This window comes from Acanthochromis polyacanthus, chromosome 3, assembly GCF_021347895.1.
Source record: "Acanthochromis polyacanthus isolate Apoly-LR-REF ecotype Palm Island chromosome 3, KAUST_Apoly_ChrSc, whole genome shotgun sequence".
Taxonomy (NCBI): domain Eukaryota; kingdom Metazoa; phylum Chordata; class Actinopteri; family Pomacentridae; genus Acanthochromis; species Acanthochromis polyacanthus.
In genome coordinates, this window is record NC_067115.1 from 42,789,267 (window position 1) to 42,815,140 (window position 25,874).

The 25,874-nt window shown below is 41.3% G+C and overlaps 1 protein-coding gene and 1 long non-coding RNA gene across 5 annotated transcripts in view; one reads left to right on the plus strand and one right to left on the minus strand.

The window, feature by feature from the left end:
• The window catches only part of LOC110972432 (zinc finger protein 391-like), a 240,306-nt gene extending 214,656 nt beyond the window's left edge, over nucleotides 1–25,650 (minus strand). The window contains exon 1 of one of the 4 annotated variants that reach the window (XM_051945648.1): nucleotides 1,547–2,024. In XM_051945648.1, coding sequence (XP_051801608.1) covers nucleotides 1,547–1,718 — 172 coding nt within the window. In that variant the 5' untranslated portion in view covers nucleotides 1,719–2,024. Of the gene's footprint in view, nucleotides 1–1,546; nucleotides 2,025–24,728; nucleotides 24,996–25,433 lie in introns of those variants that run through there. The other 3 variants (XM_051945649.1, XM_051945650.1, XM_051945646.1) reach the window with 3 other exon arrangements.
• On the plus strand, nucleotides 1,144–8,684 carry LOC127533199 (uncharacterized). The gene is made up of 3 exons (XR_007940979.1): nucleotides 1,144–1,267; nucleotides 2,887–3,019; nucleotides 7,971–8,684. It is a non-coding gene; the product is annotated as an uncharacterized LOC127533199 (long non-coding RNA).
• Nucleotides 25,651–25,874: the final 224 nt, after the last annotated feature.

Below are 25,874 nucleotides of genomic sequence, written 5' to 3' on the forward strand. Positions count from 1 at the left end.
TCCATATCGCAAAGTTGCGTGATAATTTTATGATTATTTAGATGTATAAATCATGCTTTTTGCATGCATAAACATTTACTTGTGACCAATTGAGCGCGACCTTAAACCCCTCTCCCCCCACCCCGAATAGCACTTTTGCTACCAGCGCCACAACACAACATGGCAGGACACAAGAAAGACGACTATAACGAACAAATTGTGCCTAAAAAAAACAGCGCACCTTCAAAATTTGGGAGTTCTACGGCTTTCGGAGACAGGACGAGTTACAGACGCAAGAACTTTGCAAGTCATGCCGAAAACTTGTGGCTACGTCGCGAGGAAACACTGCAAATCTGCACAGCCACCTCGAACACAACCACAAGGAACTGTATGCCGTTTTCTTACAATCAAAAACACCACGAGCTACTCCCACGAAGGCAAGACAAACGAAAGGCAAGCACACAGACAACAACTGGTGAAAGTTTTTCTTCTGTTACACCATATGAAAAAACTTCCAAGCGCCACCGAGGTTTAACTGCGGCCATTACACGTTATATCGTGAAATGCACAGTCTCTTTTAATGTCGTGTGCAAAGAAGGTTTTTTGGATATGCTGAAAGAATTCGACCGCAGATACCAAGTGCCATCACAGAACTATTTACCAAGTCGCCATTCCACAGATGTACGAGGCATGCTTGGGGTCTGTAAAAGCGGAGCTTAATAATGTGGATTTCTTTGCAATCACCACAGATTTATGGTCCAGTCGTACTACTGAGCCCTACATCAGTTTTACTGTTCACTTTCTCACAAATGACTTTGATCTGAAAACACGCTGCTTAGAAGTCTCCTACTTTCCGGACTCCCACACCGGTGAAAATATAGCGGCTGCCCTGTGGAATGTGTTGATGAACTGGGGGTTGCAAGAAGAGAAACAAGTGGCTATCACATCGGACAACGGCACGAATATCCAATATCGCAATATATATCGATATCGCAGTTCTTGACACCCGTATCGCATATCACACATATTTCCAATATCGTGCAGCCCTAGACACCATATTATGAGCCCATCCTCTCTTCCTCACAATGTGCCTCAGTTCACCGTTACCTATTCACCTGAACACTTCATGATGTTCTACATGTGAAGTGGAGTTAATGATCTCGTATTACATATTTGGTTCCCACGGTGACCACCGGATATGGCGTGGCCGCACAACGTCCGGGCCTCTGCAGACTTGGGGTGTGTTCCCCCACATTGCGGTCTCAGTCTGCTGTGTCCGGTTGCCGTGGTAAGATGACCAGTATAAGCTCCGCTAGCAAAATGCTAATTAAGTTTAACCTCCGTGCTGAATAAATTGTTTTGTGTTTTTAGCATTATCTGGAGGTTACCACGTGCACGACTGTGAGAGTAATACCAGTGTGTTTTACCAGCTCCTGCAAATAAACGGCGGATTTGATGCCAATAGAGAGGATGCTCCCAGTTTGATTATGTACACAATGCAAGAGAGAGTACACAACCACTACACATGCTATAAGTGGAATTCTTTACCATCAAAACACATACACACCTATGGGTTGTAAGGGGATGCGTGGTTTCCAGATGACATCCAGCAGTCTGCGCTGACGATCGATCTCCTCCTGGTACTGGACGATGTTTTTTTCAAACTCTGTGAATATTTCTCCAGCAGCAGCAGCTAGTCTGTCGCTGATCAATTCTCTCAGATACTCAACTGAACACATCGTTACTTTATCGCTCTGATATTTCTCATTCTTACTATAATACAGCCGTTTTATAGCTCAGTCCACACAGCAGTGAAGCTAACTCTGCTCATGCTTCTTTGTTTACATCCGCCGGGTGTCACACTGTGAAGTTCCGGCAGAAACACTGAGTTACTTTCTTCTTCCTCATTGAATTAGGCGGACTAGACGCATCACTGGCGTATTGCTGCCACCTACTGGATGTTACTCACAGTCCTTAGAGAATCCTCGATATTTTCTTATGCAGTCCTGTGGTCATGAGGAAGTTCAGAAGTTTCTTCATATTTGTCCACTCTTCCATGCTAAGTAGAAAGCAAAGATTAAAAACAGTTCGTCCAGCTGCTCCTCGTCTCTAATGTTTCTTCTGTTGGCATGAGTAGAGCGTACACTTAAGAAGAACATTTCTCACAGTTTCTAGTTCACCACACTCGCAGTTCCTATCTCTGTGCTTACCAGTCAAAGCCAGTCCACTTTTCAGACTGCAGTGTCTGAGTCTTTGCCAGGTTAGAACAATTGAGTCTCTTCTTGCACCACTGGAGTGCCTTCATACTTTTCCCATTTTACCTTGAATAGCAAAATCAACCCCCCGCTTCTTTTGTTTCCTGAACCTTCTGCCATATTTCTTTGATGAGTTTGTTAATGACAGTCATAATCTGACTTTCCGTGTGCTAAATCAAATTCTATTCTTTCCTCCTTGGTTGCTCTTTGTGCCAAGCTATCTGCTTCCTCATTGCCCTCCACACCCATATGTGTTGGAACCCAAATCAAACCACCTCACACCCTGCTCTGTGAAATTGAAACAGTGCTTGAAGTATTTCTAATAGAAAATTGGGTCTGGATTTGGAGTTTGCTTCTTTATTGATGTCAACACGGCTGATGAATCGCTACATAAGACTGACATGACCAGTTTGTTGTCCATCAAAGTGCTAAAATGATCCCTGATATCTCTGCAGTGAATGCTGTCATCTGGAATTCTAAAGCCTTTTCTGAGCTTGAAAACTGGAAAGAATAAACCAACAGTGACTTCATCATTATCAGAGTTGTCAAATCCATCTGAGTAAATTTGTATATGAGAACCCCATTCTTCTTCAATATGGGCTTTGATGATGTTATTCATGAATTCTCACTTGTTTGACTTGTGGTTCTTCAGGATGGTTGGATCAACATCTGGGTAAAAGAACAGCCATGATGGGATATTTGGCCAACAAACTGGAGAGCACACCTGAAGGTTACCTTTGTCTTCCACCCTCTTCATCTTTATCCGTCTGTCTGTCATCACAGTTGTGAGTATTCATCTAAAACATACAAGAACATATACGTAAAAACAGATTCTGAACAACAGCAAGGCTACAAAGACAAAACTAGAAAGATACAGAATAACTGCATATATCTCATATTGTTCATTTATCTATTTTTATATTGTCTTCTACAGTTTATTCCATTTATATACTTAATGTGATCACACCACTTAGTACTGTTTATACCGCATCATAATGGAGACACCTAAACTGTTCATGAAGCACTTTTCCTGCTTCTTTTGCACTTACAGTTACATGCTCAACTGCATTTGTCTTTATACTTGGACTCTGTAATGACAATAAAGTTGGTGTAGGAACCAAATTGAGCTTCATGCTGATTTCATACGTTCCCTTTTGTTATCAGTATGTGGATGTGAATAGAAGAGAGAGTGCATGTGTGTCGATGGGAGAATGAATGGCTATAGGTGTGTTTACCCCCCTAGAGGAGCACAGAGAGTTTAACTCCACCTGGCTGAGGAAGATGAAAATGGAGCCCAAGGAGGAAGGTTTAAGAACCAGCTACCACAGCATCTGGGGCCTATTTCACGAAGCAGGTTTAGGGAAAACTCTGAGTTTGTTAACCCTGAAATGAGGGAAACTCAGAGTTTTCCGTTTCACGAAGCGAGGTAACTCTAACCAGGGAATGCGGGGTAACTCCAGCCTGTTTCACAAAGAGGGGTAACTTCAACTCTCGGTCAGTTACCGCAGTAACAGACTCTATGACTCTAACCTGGTCGCCAGCAGGTTTATCTGAGAAAACCTCGAGTTTCTCTCTGTCTCCGCCCTCTTTCAGCCACACATGCTGTTTCATTTCCTCATTCATTCAGTCAGTAAGCGAGCGAGTTTTAGCGTAGAACAGCTTTTATTAACGATCCAGTGGATAAAGGAGCAGCATTACTGCACAGATAATTAAATATTCGTCGGTAGATTGTTATCAGACCGAGCATAAATGTTCTCGCATTTCCGGACAATTATCGGTTTAGCGGTACCGTTTCGTAATCGTTTCAAGTCCATAATCTACATAAACAACCTAATCTGTCCTTACATTTACATTACCAGCCGCAGTCATGCTCTCACATCCAGCAGATATTGTGTGTTGCGCTGCGGTTCTTTGCAAATGGAAGTTTTTATATGATGTCGGAGATGCAGAGTACTACAGTAAGACAACTGTATGCAGGACAGTCAGAAAAGTTTTCCTGGCCCTGAAACGACTTTTACTCATCATTGTGCATGGGATTGCAGGTGAATGATGTAGAGATCTGTTAAATTCATTTTAAATCATATTCTGTTAATGAAATTGTGCTGCAGCCTCAGACTGGGATTAGTCATTTTAATTTCTTTTAGGATTTCCCAGTGTGATTGGCTGCATAGATGCACACACATCCCCATCACAGCTCCCTCACATCATGAACAGGAAGTCCATTCACAGCATAAATGTGCAGGTAGGCTACAGGTAGACTGACTACTGTTTCTAAATGTTAAAGACTGCATCATAGTTCAACATCTGTCATTCTCTGCACTGTCCAGATCAAATGTGATGCTGCACACATCATTTCTAATGTGGAGGCCAAGTGGTCTGGGTCTGTTCATGACTCCAGGATTTATGGAGAGTCTAACCTGAGCAACAGACTGCAGCGTGGTCAGCAGCATAAAGATTTTCACAATAGAATTCTCTTGTCTCCCTCCTTTAATATGCTCTGATGTATCCACTATACATTACAGGAGAGTTTGATGGCCTTCTGCTGGATGACAGGGGTTACCATGCCAACCCAGGCTGATGACCTCATACCCTGACCCTGAACCAGGCCCCCAACAGAACTTTAGCCGGGCTCACTGCAGGACCAGAGCCCGGGTGGAGATGACCATAGGCCTGCTGAAAGCCCGTTTCCAGAGCCTACGTCTCCTCAGGGTGACCCCTGAGAGGGCCTGTGATATTACTGTGGCATGTGTTGTTCTTCATAATATTACTATTAGAGGAGAGCAACACCCTGCCCTACAAACTGAAGACCCAGATGATGAGCCCATCCACCTGCAGCTATCCAGGACAGCAGAGCAGTCAGAGACACCGTATGCAATAATCACTTTAGAGTTTAAGTCACCATCACCACCACCACAGCAAATAAAGACATGAAACACATTTCATTTGGTCTTCTTTATTTCCTACAAATAAAAGATAGTTCAGTTCATGTTCCAGTAATTATCATAATTCACCTGTGACCATCACCACCTCTAACTTGTGCTCCAGTATTTCAATTTCCAGATCTGCCCTCCTAATCTGTTTTTTTTTTTATTTTTCTCAGCAAATGCAGTTTGTAAATCTGTTTTACTGATAACTGGGAATACATAGAGGACATTCAATTTTACAGTTGCACATGAATTCCACAGAATGAACCTCTGGTGTTTCCTGAACATCCATCTCACTGTGTCAGTCTGTGCAGTGGAAGCTGAGGAACCATCCTGCTGCTGTCCAGCCATGCTCTGTTAAAAAGGATGAGAATGTGCAACACTTCAGTGTAGGCTAAATGTCACACTCTATATTCCACCCAAAATGTGAATGAGAAGAGAACTATCAGTTACATACCTCTGTATGCCTTTCTGGATCCCCCTCTGTAAAGGCAGCAGACACAGTTTCATCCTCTTCATCCTAGATCAGTGACATGTTTCAGTAAACTTAAACTACCATTTGGATCAATCTTTGGAGTGTTGCCTACTTGCAATTACAAGGTCTCTTGTGGTGTGAAGTGGCCAGAAGACACAAAAGAGAACTAAATAATCATATATATATATATATATATATATATATATATACACATATATATGCATCCATGACCTTTTATACCACCGTTTTACAGGCATCTACTTTCTTTCTGTTGGCTGAGCAGAAGTCTGTGTCAGTTTAAATAGGCTTAATTATTTAACAGGACATGATATGGATGCAGACATTTAGGCTGTGTGGATAAAACAACTGCACAGTCAAACAGTCACTTAATATTTAAGCTACTTTACAATGTAAAACATGATCAACATGAAGTACCTCCATGAGATAATGCCGAGGTCTGACCTGTTTGAACAATGTTTTTATATTTCATCTTAAGCTGCTGCCCCGTCGGGATTTCACCTAAATGAAATAACTTCATATTCTACCATTCAGACAGTTATTCCCTGTAATATTATTACGATTACAAAGGACTACATTTAAACTTACGCATTGATCCGGGCAGCAGTGTTCTCCACACCGTCTCTCTCTCTTTTGCAGCTGCAGCGGTGTTGCACTTCTTTCTAAAAACGTGTTCAAACTCACCATATGAGCGCGTTAAAAACTTCCAGTTCAAAAACGCAGCCTTTTGCTTCCCCGTTTCCATGGTGACTCGTCGAATCGGGGTTCCATTGATGCTGTCTTTTCAGAGTTGCGGTGCACGCGCGTAACTCCGGGTCAAACTACTCCGAGTTGATTAACCCAACTCATATCAGCCGTTGTGAAACCGAAAACTCAGAGTTTTCTATCTCAGAGTAGATCAACTCAGAGTTGTGGAAGAAACTCAGAGTTTGTAAAACCTGCTTCGTGAAATAGGCCCCTGGTGTAGCTGAGGAAGGCAAACAGTTTATTGACCATGTGGCTGCATCAAGGAACTCGGCCTTCTCAAAAACTCTTTAGTGTAAATCTTTTTATTCTATTTAAAACTTATCTGTAATTCATCAGTGTGATGAAGGTCAGCTTCATTGACTATATGGAGTTCACATTCTGGCACAAAGATACAAGAACACACAATGACTGTGTGATGGGTTTAATGAGTGTGGTGTTGGGGCTGCCATGTGCAGTTTGGTGGCTTCTCCTCACAGCATTGGGTGTAGGCCCTGGGGAGGCCTACAGGATCGAAAATAACAGTTTTAGTGCCATGATTAAGTGATTGGACTGAATTAATAACTGAATGACTGTAGAATTGGGTATGTGGCATTGTTTTCAGAATGTAAGAATTGAAAAGTTCAGAAGTTTCTTCATATTTGTCCACTCCTCCATGTTAAATAGAAAGCAAAGATTAAGGCTGTGAATGTTTACATACCCGCTGCTTGGAGGAAGGCCTGAGTCCGAGGAGCGGCTGGCTGCGACACTGCAGGAGGACACACAGAAATATGGTTCTAATCGTTACACTGCAGGGGTAAACAGAAATGAATCACATAAAACCACAGATATTTAGAAGTTTCATGTCACTGAAACACAGTATGTGACTGTATTTAGAGGCTGCTGAGCAAATATTAGGGATGTGGCCACTGGAAGAGGTTTCACATTTCTGGTTTGCATTTGTAAAACAAATCAATAAGTTGTGTTCTTGCACACATTACTTTGTCATGATGCATTTGTGTTTTCTAAAACATCCTGTAGAGATCATCGAAGGAACACATCTTCAAATTCTACACATGGAGCCTTTTTAAATGTCACTTAAATGTGTACCTTATAATGAATCAAGAGGTAAAACAAGATTAACAAGAAAAAGTACTCCGCCAAGGCCGTTCATTCCCATATAGCATTGTAAGAAATGCAGCTTTTTACTCCAAGGAACGCAGCAGAGTTATATCATGATTGGTGTACGTTTGTCCGTCTGTCTGTGTGCAACATTACTAAAAAACAGAGTAGCAGATTTGGATGAAATTTTCAGGGAAGGTCAGAAACAACACAAGGACCAGGTGATCAGATTCTGGCAGTGATGTGCCTCTGTGCTCTTATAATTTTTTTATAGCCTCACCATCAACACCCAGGGGACAGCACAAAGTAGTTAAAAATGTCACCATATGAGACTTTCATGTCATCAGCCCACACTGACATGGTCGATGGATGAGGGAACTCAAGACCATCCGTTCTAATAAAACTTGTAGTTCATTCCCATTTTAGAGCCCCTGGTGTCGCGTCTGTTGACATTTTGATGCTTTAACTCTGCAGAGCCGGCTACCGGGAAGGGCTGACCGGAAGTGAGAAGACAAAATGTGGAACTACAAAGAAGTAAAAGTGGGCGAAATAAGGTGAAGAGTCTGGATCCATGGATTTGTTAAAGATTTCTGTATCATTGCAAGATAGTGCCATGGCGTCACTGTATCTATGACAAGTGAGCACGATTGTGACCCTGCTAAAAATCCACCGCTATGGAGTTATCAGGACTTATCCATCAGAAATGATACAAGGAACAATTGATTAAATTGTGGGGGTGTTTTTGAGTCCCATCGATTCCCGCCACATATTTAGGTCATGCAATTCGGTATCCATACATAACGTACACATGCATAACACAGGCTGTGCTCAGTGCAAGGTTTTCAATTTTTTATTAAAGATTTCACCTGTCGGAAATGACACGACTCAGCAGCCTTGGTGGAGTACTGCACTCTCTGAATGCTTTTCTTTTTAGAAATGCAGCATTTGTTTATTAGTTATTGATGATCAGAAATCACAGCTACATAAATGTGGCCATTTAACATAGAAGCACCCACAAACAAGATAAATGTTTTGCATTTAACCTTTTCTATCTACAATCAATGTATGAAAGAAAAAAAAACTGAAATGGACAAAGTTATTATTTATAAATCTTGTATACATTCTTAAACTGTGTTTTTCATGTTTTATTTTTGTGATACGCAACATTGTCATTAGCAATAGGGGATCAGTAAAGCACTTTATCCATCTATCTATTTTCTGTCTGCTGTTCATGTTGTTGAGATGTGAAAACAACAGCAGAAGTGGAAACAGACATTCGGCCATATGAATTTATTCTTTTTGCAACATAAGAATTTATGCAGAGACGGTTGGCTCCATCTCCGATTTTTCAAAAAGGTACAAAACCACAAATTTTTTCCCAGAATTTTGTCATTTCTACTGACTTCTGTTGTGACATTTCAGAATGCACATAGAAATAAAACACAAGCTGCATTTACGGAAACAATTGAAAATGTATATCAAAAATTTTATTTATAGCTGTTTTTTTTTTGTTTAAAGGTACATTACTGCTCTTAAAGGTACTTCTACTCTGACTTTAGCAAAGATTTGTAGCCAATTGTAAATCCATCCATCCATCCATTCTCCTGGAGACTAAAAATGAAAATCTCCAGACAGAAAATCTGGATCCGGAGACTAAAAATGTCACAAGCCAAATGGTTTAGAAGACATGCAGCAGGCAACACGCAAGTGGGGGGATTAAATAATAAAGTTTGATGGTTTACAGAACCAAAAAATAATTAAAACAGGAGACACAGGGAATGAACTGAACAGGGCTCAAAACTGAAACTAAAGCGATGGTGCACAGCCGCGGTGTGGAGCTAAATAAAAACTAAACTCTAAACGGGAAAAGGAAACTCACAGAATGGCCAAGGGGGTCGGGAGACAGGGCAGAAACGGAGCTAACGAAGCCAATAGCAGGGATGTGACTGGGGCTGCGAAGCAGGCGGAATCCGGAGCAGGCCAAGGGGTTGTGGAACGGAGGAAGGAGGACGAGCAGACCTGAGTTCCGGGGTGAGGGGAGGAAGACGGAGCAGACGAAGGAATCCAAAGACAGACAGAGTCCAACAGAGGATCGGTGCTCAACGGAGAATCGCATACAATGGCCCAGCAGAGAGCTGTTGGCAGAGCCAGGCTTTTGAGCAGTGATTGATTGCTCATTCGAGCCGGCTGTGCTCTCAGCACAGCCGGCTCGTCATTAGGCTGATGAGACAGAGTACCGGAGCGGGAGGGGTGTGACAAAAAATGAAAATCTCCAGACAGAAAATCTGGATCTGGAGACTAAGGGGCCGTTTACACGAGGACGCTTGCAGGTAAAAACGTCAAAATATATCAACAAAACACCCTATCGTTCATACAAGGACGGCGTTTAGGGGGCTTAAAAACGCAAAAATTTGAAACCGGCCTCCAGAGTGGAAAAGTTGAAAACTCTCCGCCGTTACGTTTCCGACTAAACAGCAAAACACAAAACTTTGCCGAGATCTGACCACGTCGCGTACGTGATTACGTCACATACGTGATTACGTCACATACGTGCGCCGGTGCTTTGGTTTGCCAGCCGGTACAAGGAAGTAAACAAAGATGTGTGATTATTTCCATCCTTCGTACCTTCAAGCAACTCTGACAGCTCTATGTACACTACAGGAGTCATACCAACAAACGTGCAGAATCTGTACAGATTCCATTCATGAACATTTACCGCGGCGGAGATCCAAAAAGGGAGATAGTACGCATGCGTGTAGACATGGCGGAGTTTTATCACAGCGCCACCCAGCTGCCTGGCATGCATATCCAATCGAATTCTATACGCAGATTTCCTTCAAAACCGTTCGTCTAAACGTGAAATGACAAGACGCCACTTTTGCGTTTTCTGTTAAGATGGTCCTCGTATAAACGTAGCCTAAAAATGAAAATCTCCAGACAGAAAATCTGGATCTGGAGGCTAAAAACGATGACCTCCAGGTGGTAAAGAAAGCTCTGGAGCAGGACAAGTGGTGATTCAGGAGGAAGTAAAAGTCCTGACAGAACAGAACAAAAAGTCTGAAGAAAATCAAACCCTGCAGAAAGACAATGACGAGCTGCAGGAACTCCCCGCTAAGAAACAGAAAAAGAAGAGATTCTTCTGTTTCTTCAAGAGCGCAGAGCAGAGAGAAGAGGAGAAAATGACAAAGAAAGAAAAGAAAGAAGAAGAAGAAGAAGGTGGGTTGCTGGAGCTGGATGTTCTAAACCTCCTTTCTCTAACGTCCTACCAACTTCCTCTCATCTTTCTCCCATTTTCCCCCTTCCTCAACCCCTTTATCCTCCCCCTATGTTCCCTCTATCCTTTCCTCTATCCTTTCCTTTATCTTCCTTCTATCCTTCCACTATCCTTCCTCTATCCAAAGGGCACCATGGTGGATCAGCGTTCAGCGCTGCAGCCTCACAGGAACACTTGTTCATGTGTCTGTGGTGAGTTTTATGTTTCTCCCCTTGCTTGCGTGGGTTTTCCCCGGGACGTTCCGGTTTCCTCCCACAACACCAAAAAACACAAGTTACGCTAAGTGGATTCTCTAAATTGTCCTCAAATTTGAAAAACAAAATATATTGGTCAAATAAACTACACTAAAATGTGTATTTCTGCATGTGTCTGGTTCTGTGGTTAAATAGAACCAAACTGGAGGTTCTGATTCAAACAGGACTGAAGGTTTCAGTTTGAATTGTTGTTGTAGTTTGATATGATGTGACTCAAATCAATGTTGTGTTCTTCTAAAAGTGTGATGAAGATGTGTGTGTGTGTGTATATATATATATATATATATATATATATATAAGCAGCAGATTTCAAATGTCCTAGGGTTGATTTTGGATGCTTTTTCTTCATTTTTTTGACTTGTAAAACAACATCACAGCCTCATGGTAACTAGAATTGTGCTCTGGGATTAATAGAGGATCCATCGTTTGTAAAGCTAACAGGCCATCCAGCTGCATAATGAGCAAATTAAACCGTCACCAGCGGTTTTATTTTATCTTTATTGAGTATTCATGAGATCACTGGACACCTGGATGCATCCTGAAAACAACAGGGAGGTTGTTTTAGGATTCCCTTCGCAGCCTGTTTGATTATTTGTCATAATGAATATTATTACGCAAGACAGTGATGCATATTAGTTCTGTAATATTCATCAGGATCTCATGATTCATTCAGAGGTTTGGTTGTTTGAGGCCAAAACGCCTCTGGAGGTGAGCTGATTTAAGGTTTGGACTCATTACATGCAAATAAAAACATTCTTTTTTGGAATTAACAGTTACAGCCTCCATAATTCTAGCAAGAATTAATCTGAAAGTCTTTAAATCACTTTGGGTTCAAGTCTGCGTGTAACTACTGTTTACTTTTTTGTTTAATGGTCAAGTTTAAGTGTCAAAACTCCAATAAATGTGCAAAATTGTATAAAAATATTACATTCTGACAGCGACAGAACAAAAAAATTAAGAGTTTTTGATCAAATATAGTCAAAAAAAATTAGCAACAGCTGATATCTTTTGAGTCTTGCTCATATAATCTCTCTTTAAATAATTTTTTAATTAGATTTGACCTAATTAGTGGTCTGTTTTCACTTTAAATTGATGGGAAATGTGTGTAGACCAAACTGGAAACTAAACTTGGGGTTATTATCAACAACAAGACTTCTTACTTACTGTGCACGTCATTTCGGAGCATAACAGCTACTTTATTTTTTGTTTTATTGAGTGTAACAAATGCAAACGGTAGATGCAGTGTGTCAAAAGATCTTAAATAATTAAGAAATTTCCCTTATTTTTCCATTTTTTCGTATTTTAATTTAGTTATTTCTGTTGCTCACAACCGGGACTAGACTAGTAATTTTGTGCCATCTCATGTAAATACATGTGTTTGTATGACAATAAAGAACCTTGAATCTTTCACTTTGATTTGAATACAGTAAAATAAATGAAAAAAAATGCTATTTTACAGTCAATTACCTCCACCTTATCGCCTTGACACACATTAAAAAACAAATATGTTTAGACTCAGTGTTACAGGGAAGCAACATAAAACCATCAGCTGTTCATTTATCAAACTTATTTATTGCTTTTTGCCGTCATTTAAATGCAAAAGAGGCCAAAATGTGAAGAAAAACCAAGCTCTGGCTGTTACTAAATCAATAAAACAGCATTAAAAGAGGGGTAATACTGGCCAAACATGCTGAGTTAACTACAAAAAGAACTAGCTACAAACTCAAGCTGGATTACTATGGTTGAAACACCAAGGTGTATCTAACAAAGAACAACTGACAAGAGTGTCCAAATGAAATGAGCAAAATCCATAAAGTACAAACTAAACTTTACTCAAACCACACTTGGTAGGGTTACAAAGGCAGAGAATGGAAATAGAAAGTGAAGAAGTCCAAAAAAGCCTCAAAAAAGCAACTAATCCAAATGCAAAAACACATGACTGGTGAGAGAACCAAATATTTTAAAGGTTGGAGCACTTGGTGCAAACAAGGAAAGTCTGGATGGAGACCAGGAAGGAGAACAGAAGACTCAACAGGTGAGAAAACAGGACAAACTGGTATAAAACGAAGGCAAATGCAAACTTTATATCCACAGAGATCTAACTGGGAGACACAGGCGAACCAGAATGGAAACACATGGAGGCAGGAAGTCAACAACAAGAGAAACAAACTGTCAAAATAAAACAGGTAGTAAACAGCACACAGTCCAAGACCATGACACCATTTCCACATGTCAGAAAAATGGAACATTGTCTTGCCATGTTTGGCCAACATTAAATTCCACTGATGTTAGAGCCGATGAAACGTCAAAGTCTGTCTGTTTTCTTAGTAGAAAATATGGATTCATCCATATATATATACTCTTACAGGGATTTTCTGGGGCCACAATACCACCCTTGTTTGAAAATGTTGCATTTCTTATGATTTTTAAGGGTCAATAAATATTCCTTTTTGACAGTTTTGAGCATTTTGAGTAATTTTGACCAAGTTTCAAGTCATTATGGACAAATTTTGAATCTTTCTGGATAGTTCTGAAGTTATTCTGAACAATCTTGTGGTAATTCTGGACAATTTTAAATCGTCTTGGATGGATTTCATGCCAAAATATCAAAAATCTGGAACTTTGTCTTGCCATACTTGCTACAACATCAAATTCTAAGGATGCTAGACCCTCAAAAGTTGGTGAAATGTCAACCCAAGTCTGTATTTTCAGTAGGAAATATAGATCCATCCATCAGTTTTAAGCGCCAATGAATATTTAGTATTGTTAAGTTCAGCTTCAAGTCTTTGTTGGAAGGTCTCAAGTCAATTTGGACAAACTTGTGGTAATTTTGGACAATTTTATGTCATGTTGGACAGATTTCATGCCAAAATTACAAAAATATTCAACTCTATCTTACCATAATTGCCACATATTAAATTCCACTGATGTTAGAGCCTCTAAAGTTGGTGAAACATCGAACAAAGTCTGAATTTTTAGTAGAAAATATGGATCCATCCATATATATATATATATATATATATATATATACCATTTTCAAGGTGTGATAACTGTAAATTTTGCTGCTGCTGGAGTTATTTGTTTATTTTTGATCCTCTGGAAACTCTTCCGTCTGTGTCCACACCAAATTTCAGGGCTGTGGGAGTTTTATTTCTGGAGATATTGGAACATTAAAATGGCTTCCTGTGTCATACGAGGGTGAAAATAGGAAAGTTCTCAGGCCTGTCACCTATAAAAGGCTTGTGTGACGTTTGCCCTGTGGGCAGCGTCGGGCCTGGTTAGTACTTGGATGGGAGACCGCCTGGGAATACCAGGTGCTGTAAGCTTTTTCTGTCCTCATCCAGCAGTCTGTGCCTGCAGCCGTGAAGCTCCACTCTCACAACCGGGCCAGCACATTGAGACCCTCTTGTTCCTCAGCAGAAGCAGACAGCGCCACCTACAGCAAGAATGTCAACTCAAGTGCCCTTGACGCCAAATGGAAAGCAACATTCCAATTAAACTATCAAGACAAGCGTGGCTGCAATGGTTTTTTCAACATGTATTCCCAAGGAGTACCACTTCATGTTCAAGTATTTGCAATATTGAAGGTTTACTGCCCCCAAGCACTGCTCTTCAACCAACAAGTTCACTTTTGACAGCTTGGTGCCACACTACAAAGGACATTGTGTAGCTTAACGTTGCTGCCAACGCTCGTGGCCGTTGTGGTCTGGCCAGCCCCGCCCCCCCACCCCATGAAAAAATGAAGAAACCGGCTGACAAAAGTCCAACAAGTGCAATGAGAGACAGCATGTGCAGTTCTGTCACCTATAAAAGGCTTGTATGACACTCGCCCTGTGGCTTATGGCCACACCAGCCTGAATGCGCATGCACGGAGTCGGTACACGGAAGGTAGAGAAACTTGGGTGGAAGGCACAGTTTGTTTGAATCTGTGGGGAAAAGTGTTGGTGTGGGATTTTGAGATCGTTTTTGAAATTTCAGCTGTGTTTTTTTACAACCCCCAACAGTGGAAACACTGTTTGGGGGTTTCGTCTTTGACTTCTTTTTGTTTTGATGATTTCGGGTGAGGACTCATCATCTGGCAAAATGGTGACGGGCAGGACGGACAACACGGCAAAGACCATGATGACGGAAAAGACCACAAAGAAAGGAAAAGGACGAATGGACACTGATGCCGAAAAACAAGAAGCTGAGATCACAATGACCAGTGAAGCAGAATTCAAGAGGCTGCTGGATGGTTTCCAGATCGGGACAACAGCTGTAATGGCTAAAGAACTTAATAAAGATGAGCTGGCATTATCGTTCCTCACGCTGCCACTTTACATCACAGATGATGAAATCATTGAAAAGCTGATTGGCCAGGAGGTGACAGTGGTTTCACCCATATAGAGGAGGATGTGGCCTGGTACAAATATCGCTGATGGCACAAGGTACAGTCACCTCCAAAAGTATTGGAACAGCAAGTTCAATTCCTTTGTTTTTGTTGTATACTGAAGACATTTGGGTTTCAGATAAAAAGATGAATAGGACACAAAAGTTCAGAATTCCAGCTTTTATTTCGTGGTATTTACATCTAGATGTGTTAAACAACCCAGGACAGAGCACCTTTTCTTTGAACCCACTCACTTTTCAAGTGAGCAAAAGTATTGGAACAGACATTATTAAATTAACTTAAAGCGAATAACATTTAATATTTGGTGGCATAACCCTTACTTGCAATAACTGTATCGAGCCTGCGACCCATTGACTTCACCAGGCTGTTGCATTCTTCATTAGAAATGCTGTTCCAGGCCTTTACTGCAGCCTCTTTCAGTTCTTGTTTGTTTCTGGGGGGTTTCTCCCTTCAGTCTCTTTTCAGGAGGTAAAATGCATGTTCTATTGGGTTAATGTCCAGTGATTGACTTGGCCAGTCCAAGACCTTTCACTTTTCCCCCTGATGAAGTCCTTTGTTGTGTTGGCAGTGTCCTTTGGGTCATTGTCTTGTTGCATGATGAAGCTTCTCCCGATTAGTTTGGTGGCATTTTTCTGTAAATTGCCAGACAAAATGGTTTTGTAGTCATCAGAATTCATTCTGCTACTACCATCATGAGTTACATCATCAATAAAGACTAGTGAGCCCGTTCCAGAAGCAGCTATGCAAGCCCAAGCCATGACACTACCTCCACCATGTTTCACACATGAGCTTTTATGTTTTGGATCATAAGCAGATCCTTTCTTTCTCCATACTTTGGCCTTTCCATCACTTTGATAGAGGTTAATCTTGGTCTCATCAGTCCATAAAACTTTGTTCCAAAACTTTTGTGGCTGATCTCTGTACTTCTTTGCAAAATCCAATCTGGCCTTCCGATTCCTTTTGCTGATGAGTGGTTTGCATCTTGTGGTATGGCCTCTATATTCCTTCTCTCCAAGTCTTCTTCGAACAGTGGATTGTGACACTTTCACCCCTGCCCTGTGGAGGTTGGCAGTGATGTCAGTGACTGTTGTTTTTGGGTTTTTCTTCACAGCTCTCACAGTGTTTCTGTCATCAACTGCTGTTGTTACCCTGGGCCGACCTGTTCGATGTTTGTTGCTCAGTACACCAGTAGTTTTTTTTTCCAGAACATTCCAAATTGTTGTAGTGGCTATGCCCAATGTTTGTGCAATAGCTCTGATCGATTTTCCCTCTTCTCTCAGCTTCAAAATGGTTTGCTTTTCTCCCATAGACAGCTCTCTGGTCTTCATGTTTGCTTCACAGAAAATGCAGTTTTCACAGGTGAAACCCAAAGCCAAAAACAAGAACTATTTGATGTCTCTATTTAATGAAAGGCAACACCTGGGCAACTAGAAACACCCATCAGTCACATGTTCCAATACTTTTGCTCACTTGAAAAGTGGGTGGGTTCAAAGAAAAGGTCATCTTTCCTGGGTTGTTCAACACATCTTGATGCAAAAACCACGAATTAAAAGCTGGAATTCTGAACTTTTGTGTCATATTCATCTTTTATCTGAAATCCAAATGTCTTCAGTATACAACAAAAACAATGGAATTGAACTTGCTGTTCCAATACTTTTGGAGGTGACTGTATGTCAAGGTAAAATTCACTGACTATGTTCAGTCGCTACCATATTCAGCGAAGTTTATGAACGTAACATACTCCGAGTATGTCCATGTAATCCACGATAGGCAGGTGAAAGTCTGCAGACTGTGTATACAGCAGGGCCACATCCTTCAGTAATGGGAATGTACACACGTGGACAAAATTGTTGGTATCCCTCAGTTAAAGAAGGAAAAACCCACAATTGTCACTGAAATCACTTGAAACTCACAAAAGTAACAATAAATAAAAATTTATTGAAAATTAAATAATCAAAAACAGCCATTACTTTTGAATTGTTGATTAACATAATTATTTAAAAAAGCAAACTAATGAAACAGGCCTGGACAAAAATGATGGTACCTCTATAAAAGATTGAAAACTATTTGACCAGAGTGACATGATTAACTCAGGTGTGTCATTTAATTGACATCACAGGTGTTTCCAAACTCATAATCAGTCAGTCTGCCTATTTAAAGGGAGACAAGTAGTCACCCTGCTGTTTGGTGAAAAGGTGTGTACCACACTGAACATGGACAATAGAAAGCGAAGGAGAGAATTGTCCCAGGACATCCGAAAAAAAATGATAGACAAACATCTTAAAGGTAAAGGCTATAAGACCATCTCTAAACAGCTTGAAGTTCCTGTGACAACAGTGGCTCATATTATTCAGAAGTTCAAGACCCACGGGACAGTAGCCAACCTCCCTGGACGTGGCCGCAAGAGGAAAATTGATGACAAATTGAAGAGACGGATCGTTGGAATTGTATCCAAAGAGCCCAGAGCAACCTCCAAAGAAATTAAAGGTGAACTCCAAGGCCAAGGTACATCAGTGTCAGATCGCACCATTCGTCGTTGTTTGAGCCAAAGTGGACTTCATGGGAGACGACCAAGGAGGACACCACTGCTGAAAAAAACTCATAAAAAAGCCAGACTGGAATTTGCAAAAATGCATGTTGACAAGCCACAAAGCTTCTGGGAGAATGTCCTTTGGACAGATGAGACCAAACTGGAGCTTTTTGGTAAGGCACATCAACTCTATGTTCAGAGACTCAAAAACCAAGCATACGAAGAAAAGAACACTGTCCCTACGGTGAAACATGGAGGAGGCTCAGTAATGTTTTGGGGCTGCTTTGCTGCATCTGGCACAGGGTGTCTTGAAAGTGTGCAAGGTACGATGAAATCTGAAGACTATCAAGGCATTCTGGAGAGAAATGTGCTGCCTAGTGTCAGAAAGCTTGGTCTCAGTCGCAGGTCATGGGTCTTCCAACAGGACAACGATCCAAAACACACAGCCAAAAACACCCAAGAATGGCTGAGAGAAAAGCCTTGGACTATTCTAAAGTGGCCTTCTATGAGCCCAGATCTGAATCCCATTGAACATATGTGGAAGGAGCTGAAACATGCCATTTGGAGAAGACACCCATCAAACCTGAGACAACTGGAGCTGTTTGCTCATGAGGAGTGGGCCAAAATACCTGTTTGACAGCTGCAGAACGCTCATTGACAAATACAGAAATCGTTTAATTGCAGTGATTGCCTCAAAAGGTTGTGCAACAAAATATTAAGTTATGGGTACCATCATTTTTGTCCAGCCCTATTTCATTAGTTTGTTTTTTTAAATAATTATGTTAATCAACAATTCAAAAGTGATGGCTGATTTTGATTATTTAATTTTCAATAATTTTTATTTATTGTTACTTTTGTGAGTTTCAAGTGATTTCAGTGAGAATTGTGGGTTTTTCCTTCTTTAACTGAGGGGTACCAACAATTTTGTCCACGTGTGTATGAATGTCTGAATGGGAATTCTGGTGTCATGTGTGTAATGAGCAGGGACACTATGCAAAGGAGTGTGACATGACAATGAGAGTGAAGCGATGCGAGCTGTGTCACAATCAGATGAAAAAAGAGAAGAGCCCGGGTGCGGCCTCATTTTCATCAAAGCTGTACACCACCAGGGTACAAAGACTGTCTTCAGGTCATTTTTTACCCGGCAGTTAAAAATCAGTCACATAGGACTAAAACACACATCCGCATCACAAACACTTCTACAACCACAACGGCACACACAGACACACACGTGCGTGTGCACAAACATGCACAAAATGAAAAACTTAGATGATGCGTGCGACTGATTGATCTCAGATAAACTAAGGACAGGTGCATCATTACCTATCCATGACCCCACACAACCCCACAGAAACTGAGAGTGTGCTACTGATTGATCTCACAAAAACTAAAACTTTCTTGTGCAGGTGCCACATCAACCATCCACAACAAATCTCAAGTTTTACCAATTTCAAACAAATGAAACATTTCTTGAAAGCATCGCTTACTAACGGAGAATGTGTTCAGAGGCTAGAAAGGTGCTGCAGATGACAACACCACCAGTTCTCTCTTTGCTGAAGCCATGAGGGCAGTTTTCAGGTTTCAGTACCCAGCAGGTCAGAGATCAGATTTTTTTTCAATCATCCAGGAGGAACAAGAAGGACTGTAAAACAAATACTGTGTGCTGCACGTGTAACAAATACAGTTGCATTCTGTCCTCCATGTTTTAATTAGAGCTTAATATGTTCGTAATATTTTGCTTGAATCTGTTATTTTTTTTACTTATGATTGATGTAGGTTATGCATCTTTCGGGTGGGAGCAATGATTCAAAAAATGAGAGAATGCTCGTATCTGGTAGTTGAGTTTTGTAGTTTTACATTCCATTGTACAGTATACAGTACACTGTTGTTTCCCTTCAAAAATGCATTTCAAGTTCATTTCTGCACATTTCTGGTACTTTATTAGGCTATAGAAGTATTATCTCTTGCAAAACAAGAAATGTTTACACCTATGCAGTACCTTTAGCAGCAATAATAGTGATAATAAACCTCTACTCAAAGAAAGAAAACAGTTACAGCATGAACAATGGTATAGAAACGAATGGTGTCCACTCATTAAATACAGTCTTTCTACCCTCTGAGGAAGCAAAAACAGAGGCATTCACAAAGTGTGTGATGCATGACAGGTTGTTTCTTCATGTAAAATAGATTTTTGGTTAAAACCTTCCTTTTTGACAAGGCTTATATTTAGGCCTGACTGGGTGACCCTGAGCTGCTGTCTTCATTGGCACATCTGGCTTCCTCTGGGACGTCACTTAGTTCTGCCCCTAGTTCTGCTGCTATAGGCCTAGGCTGCTGGGGGACCTCTCCTGACGCACTGAGCCCTTCTCTATCTATCTTTATATTTAATATATATACCATTATTGCATTACACTAACTCTGTTTCTCCCTGTGTCCTTCCTCCGAATGTCCCTGGTCCCAGACCTGGACGCTTCAGATCTGTGGTTGCTGTCCCACCAACTGGTCCAGTCTCCATCATGTCCACTGTGGGATGCTGCTGTTGACCTTCCTCCAGCCCACTGCTTCCAGCTGCTCATTTCCACCAGTCTACTCTGCATCACCCTCACTATACTTGATATGCTCTTCTACATGTTTTTGAATTTCCTACCAGCTATATATATATTACATTTATTGCCAGAGTTGTAAATCATAAGAGTAAACTATGAATCAGTTTCAATGTTAGCTTCTACTTTGTATCGTCTGTCTTATCATGCATGTATCAAATTGTGTGTTTTATGTTCCCTGTTCCCCTCCCCGTCTCTACCCCTCTTTAGCCCTCTCTACCTCCTCTGTCCCTCTCAACCCGCCCGACCAGCAGCAGATGGTTCCCCCACATAAAGAGCCGGGTTCTGCTCAAGGTTTTATTCCTGTTAAAAGGGTGTTTTTTTTGCCACTGTTGCCTTTGGGCTCCTCTGGGGGTTCAGGCATATGGGTTCTGTATAGCATCTTGAGACAATTTCACTGTAATTGGCGCTATATAAATAAAATTGAATTGGTTCTGTCTTTATGGAGTTAGAACAGTCTCATAATTCACAAATGCACACAGAAGAATTCGCAAATGTAAACTGCAATCCACAAATGCACACAGAAGAATTCACACATGTGAACTGGGATTCACAAACGTAAACTGCAATCCACAAATAAATTAAGAAAGTTCACAAATGTATTTCTGCATTCACAAACTGCTTTTGTGTGTGAATCTTTTTTGAGACTGCTCTGCCGTCAGCTCGATCCACAAATGCATTTTTTTCAACACGGAAGTTTCTGTAGCCAATCAGATGTCTCCCTCCTTTCAGCCAATCACAAAAACTCAGCCCACGTGGGGGTGGGTGTACTGTTCAGCCAATCATATGAACGCGTCCGCACAGCGTTATACTTGACCGTGTCATTGGGCTGAAGAGTGAAGCTGCCCGTCGGAGAGACCATGGCGTCTGATGGGGACAATAGACCCTTTATTTGTTTACAAACATTGTGACGTTTTTTGTGGGCGGGGCTTATGCTGGAAGCAAAAGCTGAGCGAGAAGTCAAGCGGGACTGGGAGTATATAGTTTGCGCTGGGAGTTTGCAGCGCAAACTCGAGCATTTTTAACCTGTTAAACTTCAGTGTCCCGCCGGCGGTACACCTACTAATTTGCATAGGAATTTAAAGAATGTCCGAAGGCTGCAAACGCGATTATATAAACATTATATGCCGATGGAAAGCTTAGATTCTCATGAATCCACCGGTATAAACCACTTTCAGATGCGATTACCACAGCGGGTAATATAAACACATTTGTCTGACAAACAACGAATATCCATCCATCCTTTCTCTGTACACGGCTTTAACGTACACAGCGCGACTCACATTTCCGGGTTCATTATTACACACAGATGAAAATATTCCACAGAAAACGGCCATAATCCAACCTTGGACATCCAGACGACACAAGCCAGTAAACTATTTTTCCAAAACATGTCTTGAAGTCGGTATATAATCCACGAATCGGTCGTTTTCAAGGAAATGCACCTCGCGATGCGCATCCAATATGCCCTGTATTTCTCGTCATATTTTTTTATTTACAAATAGAATATTAGCGATTTTTTGTACTGAAAATGGCTGGAATTGACTGCAGCTGATCGTCTCTGGAGAGACAGCAGGTCCGATTTGTGGCACTGGCAGCGAGCAGTGACACTTTTTGTGGCACCGTGCCGGATGCCACGGTTAATGCCACTGTTTGGGCGAGATGCCACTGCCGCAGCGGCATTTCCAGTGGCCTCTGGAGATGCCAGCAGAGATACCACGGTTAATGCCACTGTTTAGGGAACATGCCACGGTTAATACCAGTACTTTTACCGCTGTTTAGGCGAGATGCCACGGTTAATGTCAGGATCAATGTCACATTGAGCCTAGTCTCAATGTGACAGAGACTAGGCTCTATCAACTTTTCTAAAATCTCGTCCTGCTGTGTTTTTGGATGCCAGAATAGGAGGAATTACATTGGCGAACGCAAATTAAAGTTTTATCGGATTCCACCGAACACTCGTGCTCAGAGGGAATGAAGACAGTTGTGGTTAAATGCACTGAGGCGAAAAGACTGGACAGATACGATTGGCTGCAGTCAATTCCAGCCATTTTCAGTACAAAAAATCGCTAATATTCGATTTGTAAATAAAAAATATTCAATTCAATTCAATTCAGTTCAGCTTTATTCCAGACACTGGGTCCAAATACACACACCATAAGGACACAACAAGACACACAAAAAAAATACAATCAAAAACAATAACCCGTTAAATATGACGAGAAATACAGGGCATATTGGACGAGCATCGCAAGGTGCATTTCCTTGAAAACGACTGATTCGTGGATTTTATACCGACTTCAAGACATGTTTTGGAAAAAATAGTTTACTGGCTTGTGTCGTCTGGATGTCCAAGGTTGGATTATGGCCGTTTTTTGTGGAATATTTTCATCTGTGTGTAATAATGAACCCGGAAATATCAGTCGCGCTGTGTACGTTAAAGCCGTGTACAGAGAAAGGATGGATGGATATTCGTTGTTTGTCGGACAAATGGGTTTATATTATCCGCTGTGGTAATCGCATCTGAAAGGGGTTTATACCGGCGGATTCATGAGAATCTAAGCTTTCCATCGGCGTATAGTGTTTATATAATCGCGTTTGCAGCCTTCGGACATTCTTTAAATTCCTATGCAAATTAGTAAGTGTACCGCCGGCGGGACACTGAAGTTTAACAGGTTAAAAATGCTCGAGTTTGCGCTGCAAACTCCCAGCACAAACTATATACTCCCAGTCCCGCTTGACTTCTCGCTCAGCTTTTGCTTCCAGCATAAGCCCCGCCCACAAAAAACGTCACAATGTTTGTAAACAAATAAAGGGTCTATTGTCCCCATCAGACGCCATGGTCTCTCCGACAGGCAGCTTCACTCTTCAGCCCAATGACACGGTCAAGTATAACGCTGTGCGGACGCGTTCATATGATTGGCTGAACAGTACACCCACCCCCACGTGGGGTGAGTTTTTGTGATTGGCTGAAAGGAGGGAGACATCTGATTGGCTACAGAAACTTCCGTGTTGAAAAAAATGCATTTCAAATCAACTTTATTTATATGGCACTTTTCATACAGTCGAGTAACACAAAGTGCCTCACAGAGGATAAAAACAAAAACAACACAATACAAAACACTGTGAAAAACCCGAAACCTTACACCCCCCAACAAATATACACACAGATACGTAATCACATATACATTCACACACATACGTAGACATACGAACAGACATACAGACCCACACACACAAACATACGAACATACACACACCAACATACACCATCTGTCAGTAAGGAGATATAGCGGAGACATGGCTGGGCACCGAAATCCGAAGTGAGGAAGAAGCTACCTTTGGGGGCCACACACACCGAGTGGAGTCATGGACCATGACTGCAGGGGAGCCGACACAAGGACCACCCCAGCCCAGGCAGACAGGAGGCTCCACACGAAGGTGTAAAACTCTCCAGCCACCCGGGCCAGGGCCATCCACGGGCCAGCACCCCCATCAGTGGACCAGAATCAACTCCAGGTGTGGTAGGCCCCCAGGAGGAAACACTGGAGAAACGAGGGACTAAAATAGTAAAACAAATAAATAAATAAAAAATAAAAAATAGTAAAAAATAAATACATCAATAAATAAATAAAAGGTATGAAAGCTAAGACTGGATTTGTGGATTGAGCTGACGGCAGAGCAGTCTCAAAAAAGATTCACACACAAAAGCAGTTTGTGAATGCAGAAATACATTTGTGAACTTTCTTAATTTATTTGTGGATTGCAGTTTACGTTTGTGAATCCCAGTTCACATGTGTGAATTCTTCTGTGTGCATTTGTGGATTGCAGTTTACATTTGCGAATTCTTCTGTGTGCATTTGTGAATTATGAGACTGTTCTAACTCCATATGTCTTTGATATCCGACTCAGAGATATTCTTGCTGGGGCTCTTCAATGTTACATTCATTATAAAACAATTTGTACATGTTCATCTGTTTGAAAACATTCAAAACATTTTATGTAGCAGTCTTGGAGCTGCACATGTTTTCTTACAACTTTATTTCACATCCAGAGCTCCTCTGCTGCAGTGACACACTCTGTTGTGTCCTACTGTCACAATGTCTCTGTATCTCGTTGCCTCCTTTTACTTGAAAGACGGCAGAACTCAAGCTGAGTAAATTCCAGCAGTATGTTCACACCTGAACAGCCATGTTCTCTCAGCAGGATGTGAAAATGTTCCAAACAGCTTCACAATATCTCCAATCACTGCTCTGCTGATGAAGGATGTCATGATAGCAGAAATATAGCAGTCTGTACCAATACCATATCCATCCAGACATTCAGTTTGGTTCTTCTGTCTGCTCCACCACCACCACAGTCCAGACTCCATCTGGTCTAATCATCAAGGATTGCTTACATACTTCCTCACAATTGTTGTTGAAGAACAGACTAAAGGTGCTTTAAATCTAAAACATCTACTTTTAACCTGTACCAATTCTTCCATGTTGTTTCAAACTTAGTTCTGACATTATGTTTTCCACAGATGTTTCAGGATCACGACTTCTCAGCTGTGTGGATTCTCATGGGGGCTTTTAATCGATAACTACAGCTGAAGCTTTTTCCACAGGTTCCACAAGCATATGGCTTCTCAGCTGTGTGACATCTCATTTGAGCAGTCAAATGGGAACGTTGAATGAAGCTTTTTCCACATGTGTCACAAGAAAACGGCTTCTCACCTGTGTGAAGTCTCATGTGGACAGTCAAAGAGCCCTGTTGACTGAAGGTTTTTCCACAGGTTCCACAAGAATATGGCTTTCCCATTTTGTGAACTGCCATGTGCCTATTATGTGCTGATGAATCAGAAAATCTTTTTCCACAAGTGTTACAAACATACGGCTTCTCACCTGTGTGACATCTCATGTGGGCAGTCAAATGGGTCCGTTGACTGAAGCTTTTCCCACAGGTTTCACAAGAATACGGCTTCTCACCTGTGTGGGTTCTGTGATGTATGATTAAATTTGATTTATGCCTAAAAGCTTTTCCACAGACCTCGCATGTTGCAGATTTTCTTGCCTTGTTATTATCACACTGTCTTTCTGATGTTGGAGCATTGTCTACATCATTACTGGGACTGTTGTTATTCTGATGTCTTGGTTTCTGCTCGATACATCAAGTTGATCCTGAGTCTACACCCAGAGGAAAATTTTACTGCTCAAAGCTTGCTCTTCTACAGCTCAGGAGACAAATTTGAGATTCTCATGTCAGCCTCATTTTAGTTTCTATTTTGTCTAAAGGTTTCTCATATGTTTCTCCTAAAATTCACTAGGAGAAATAGGTGAGACAGG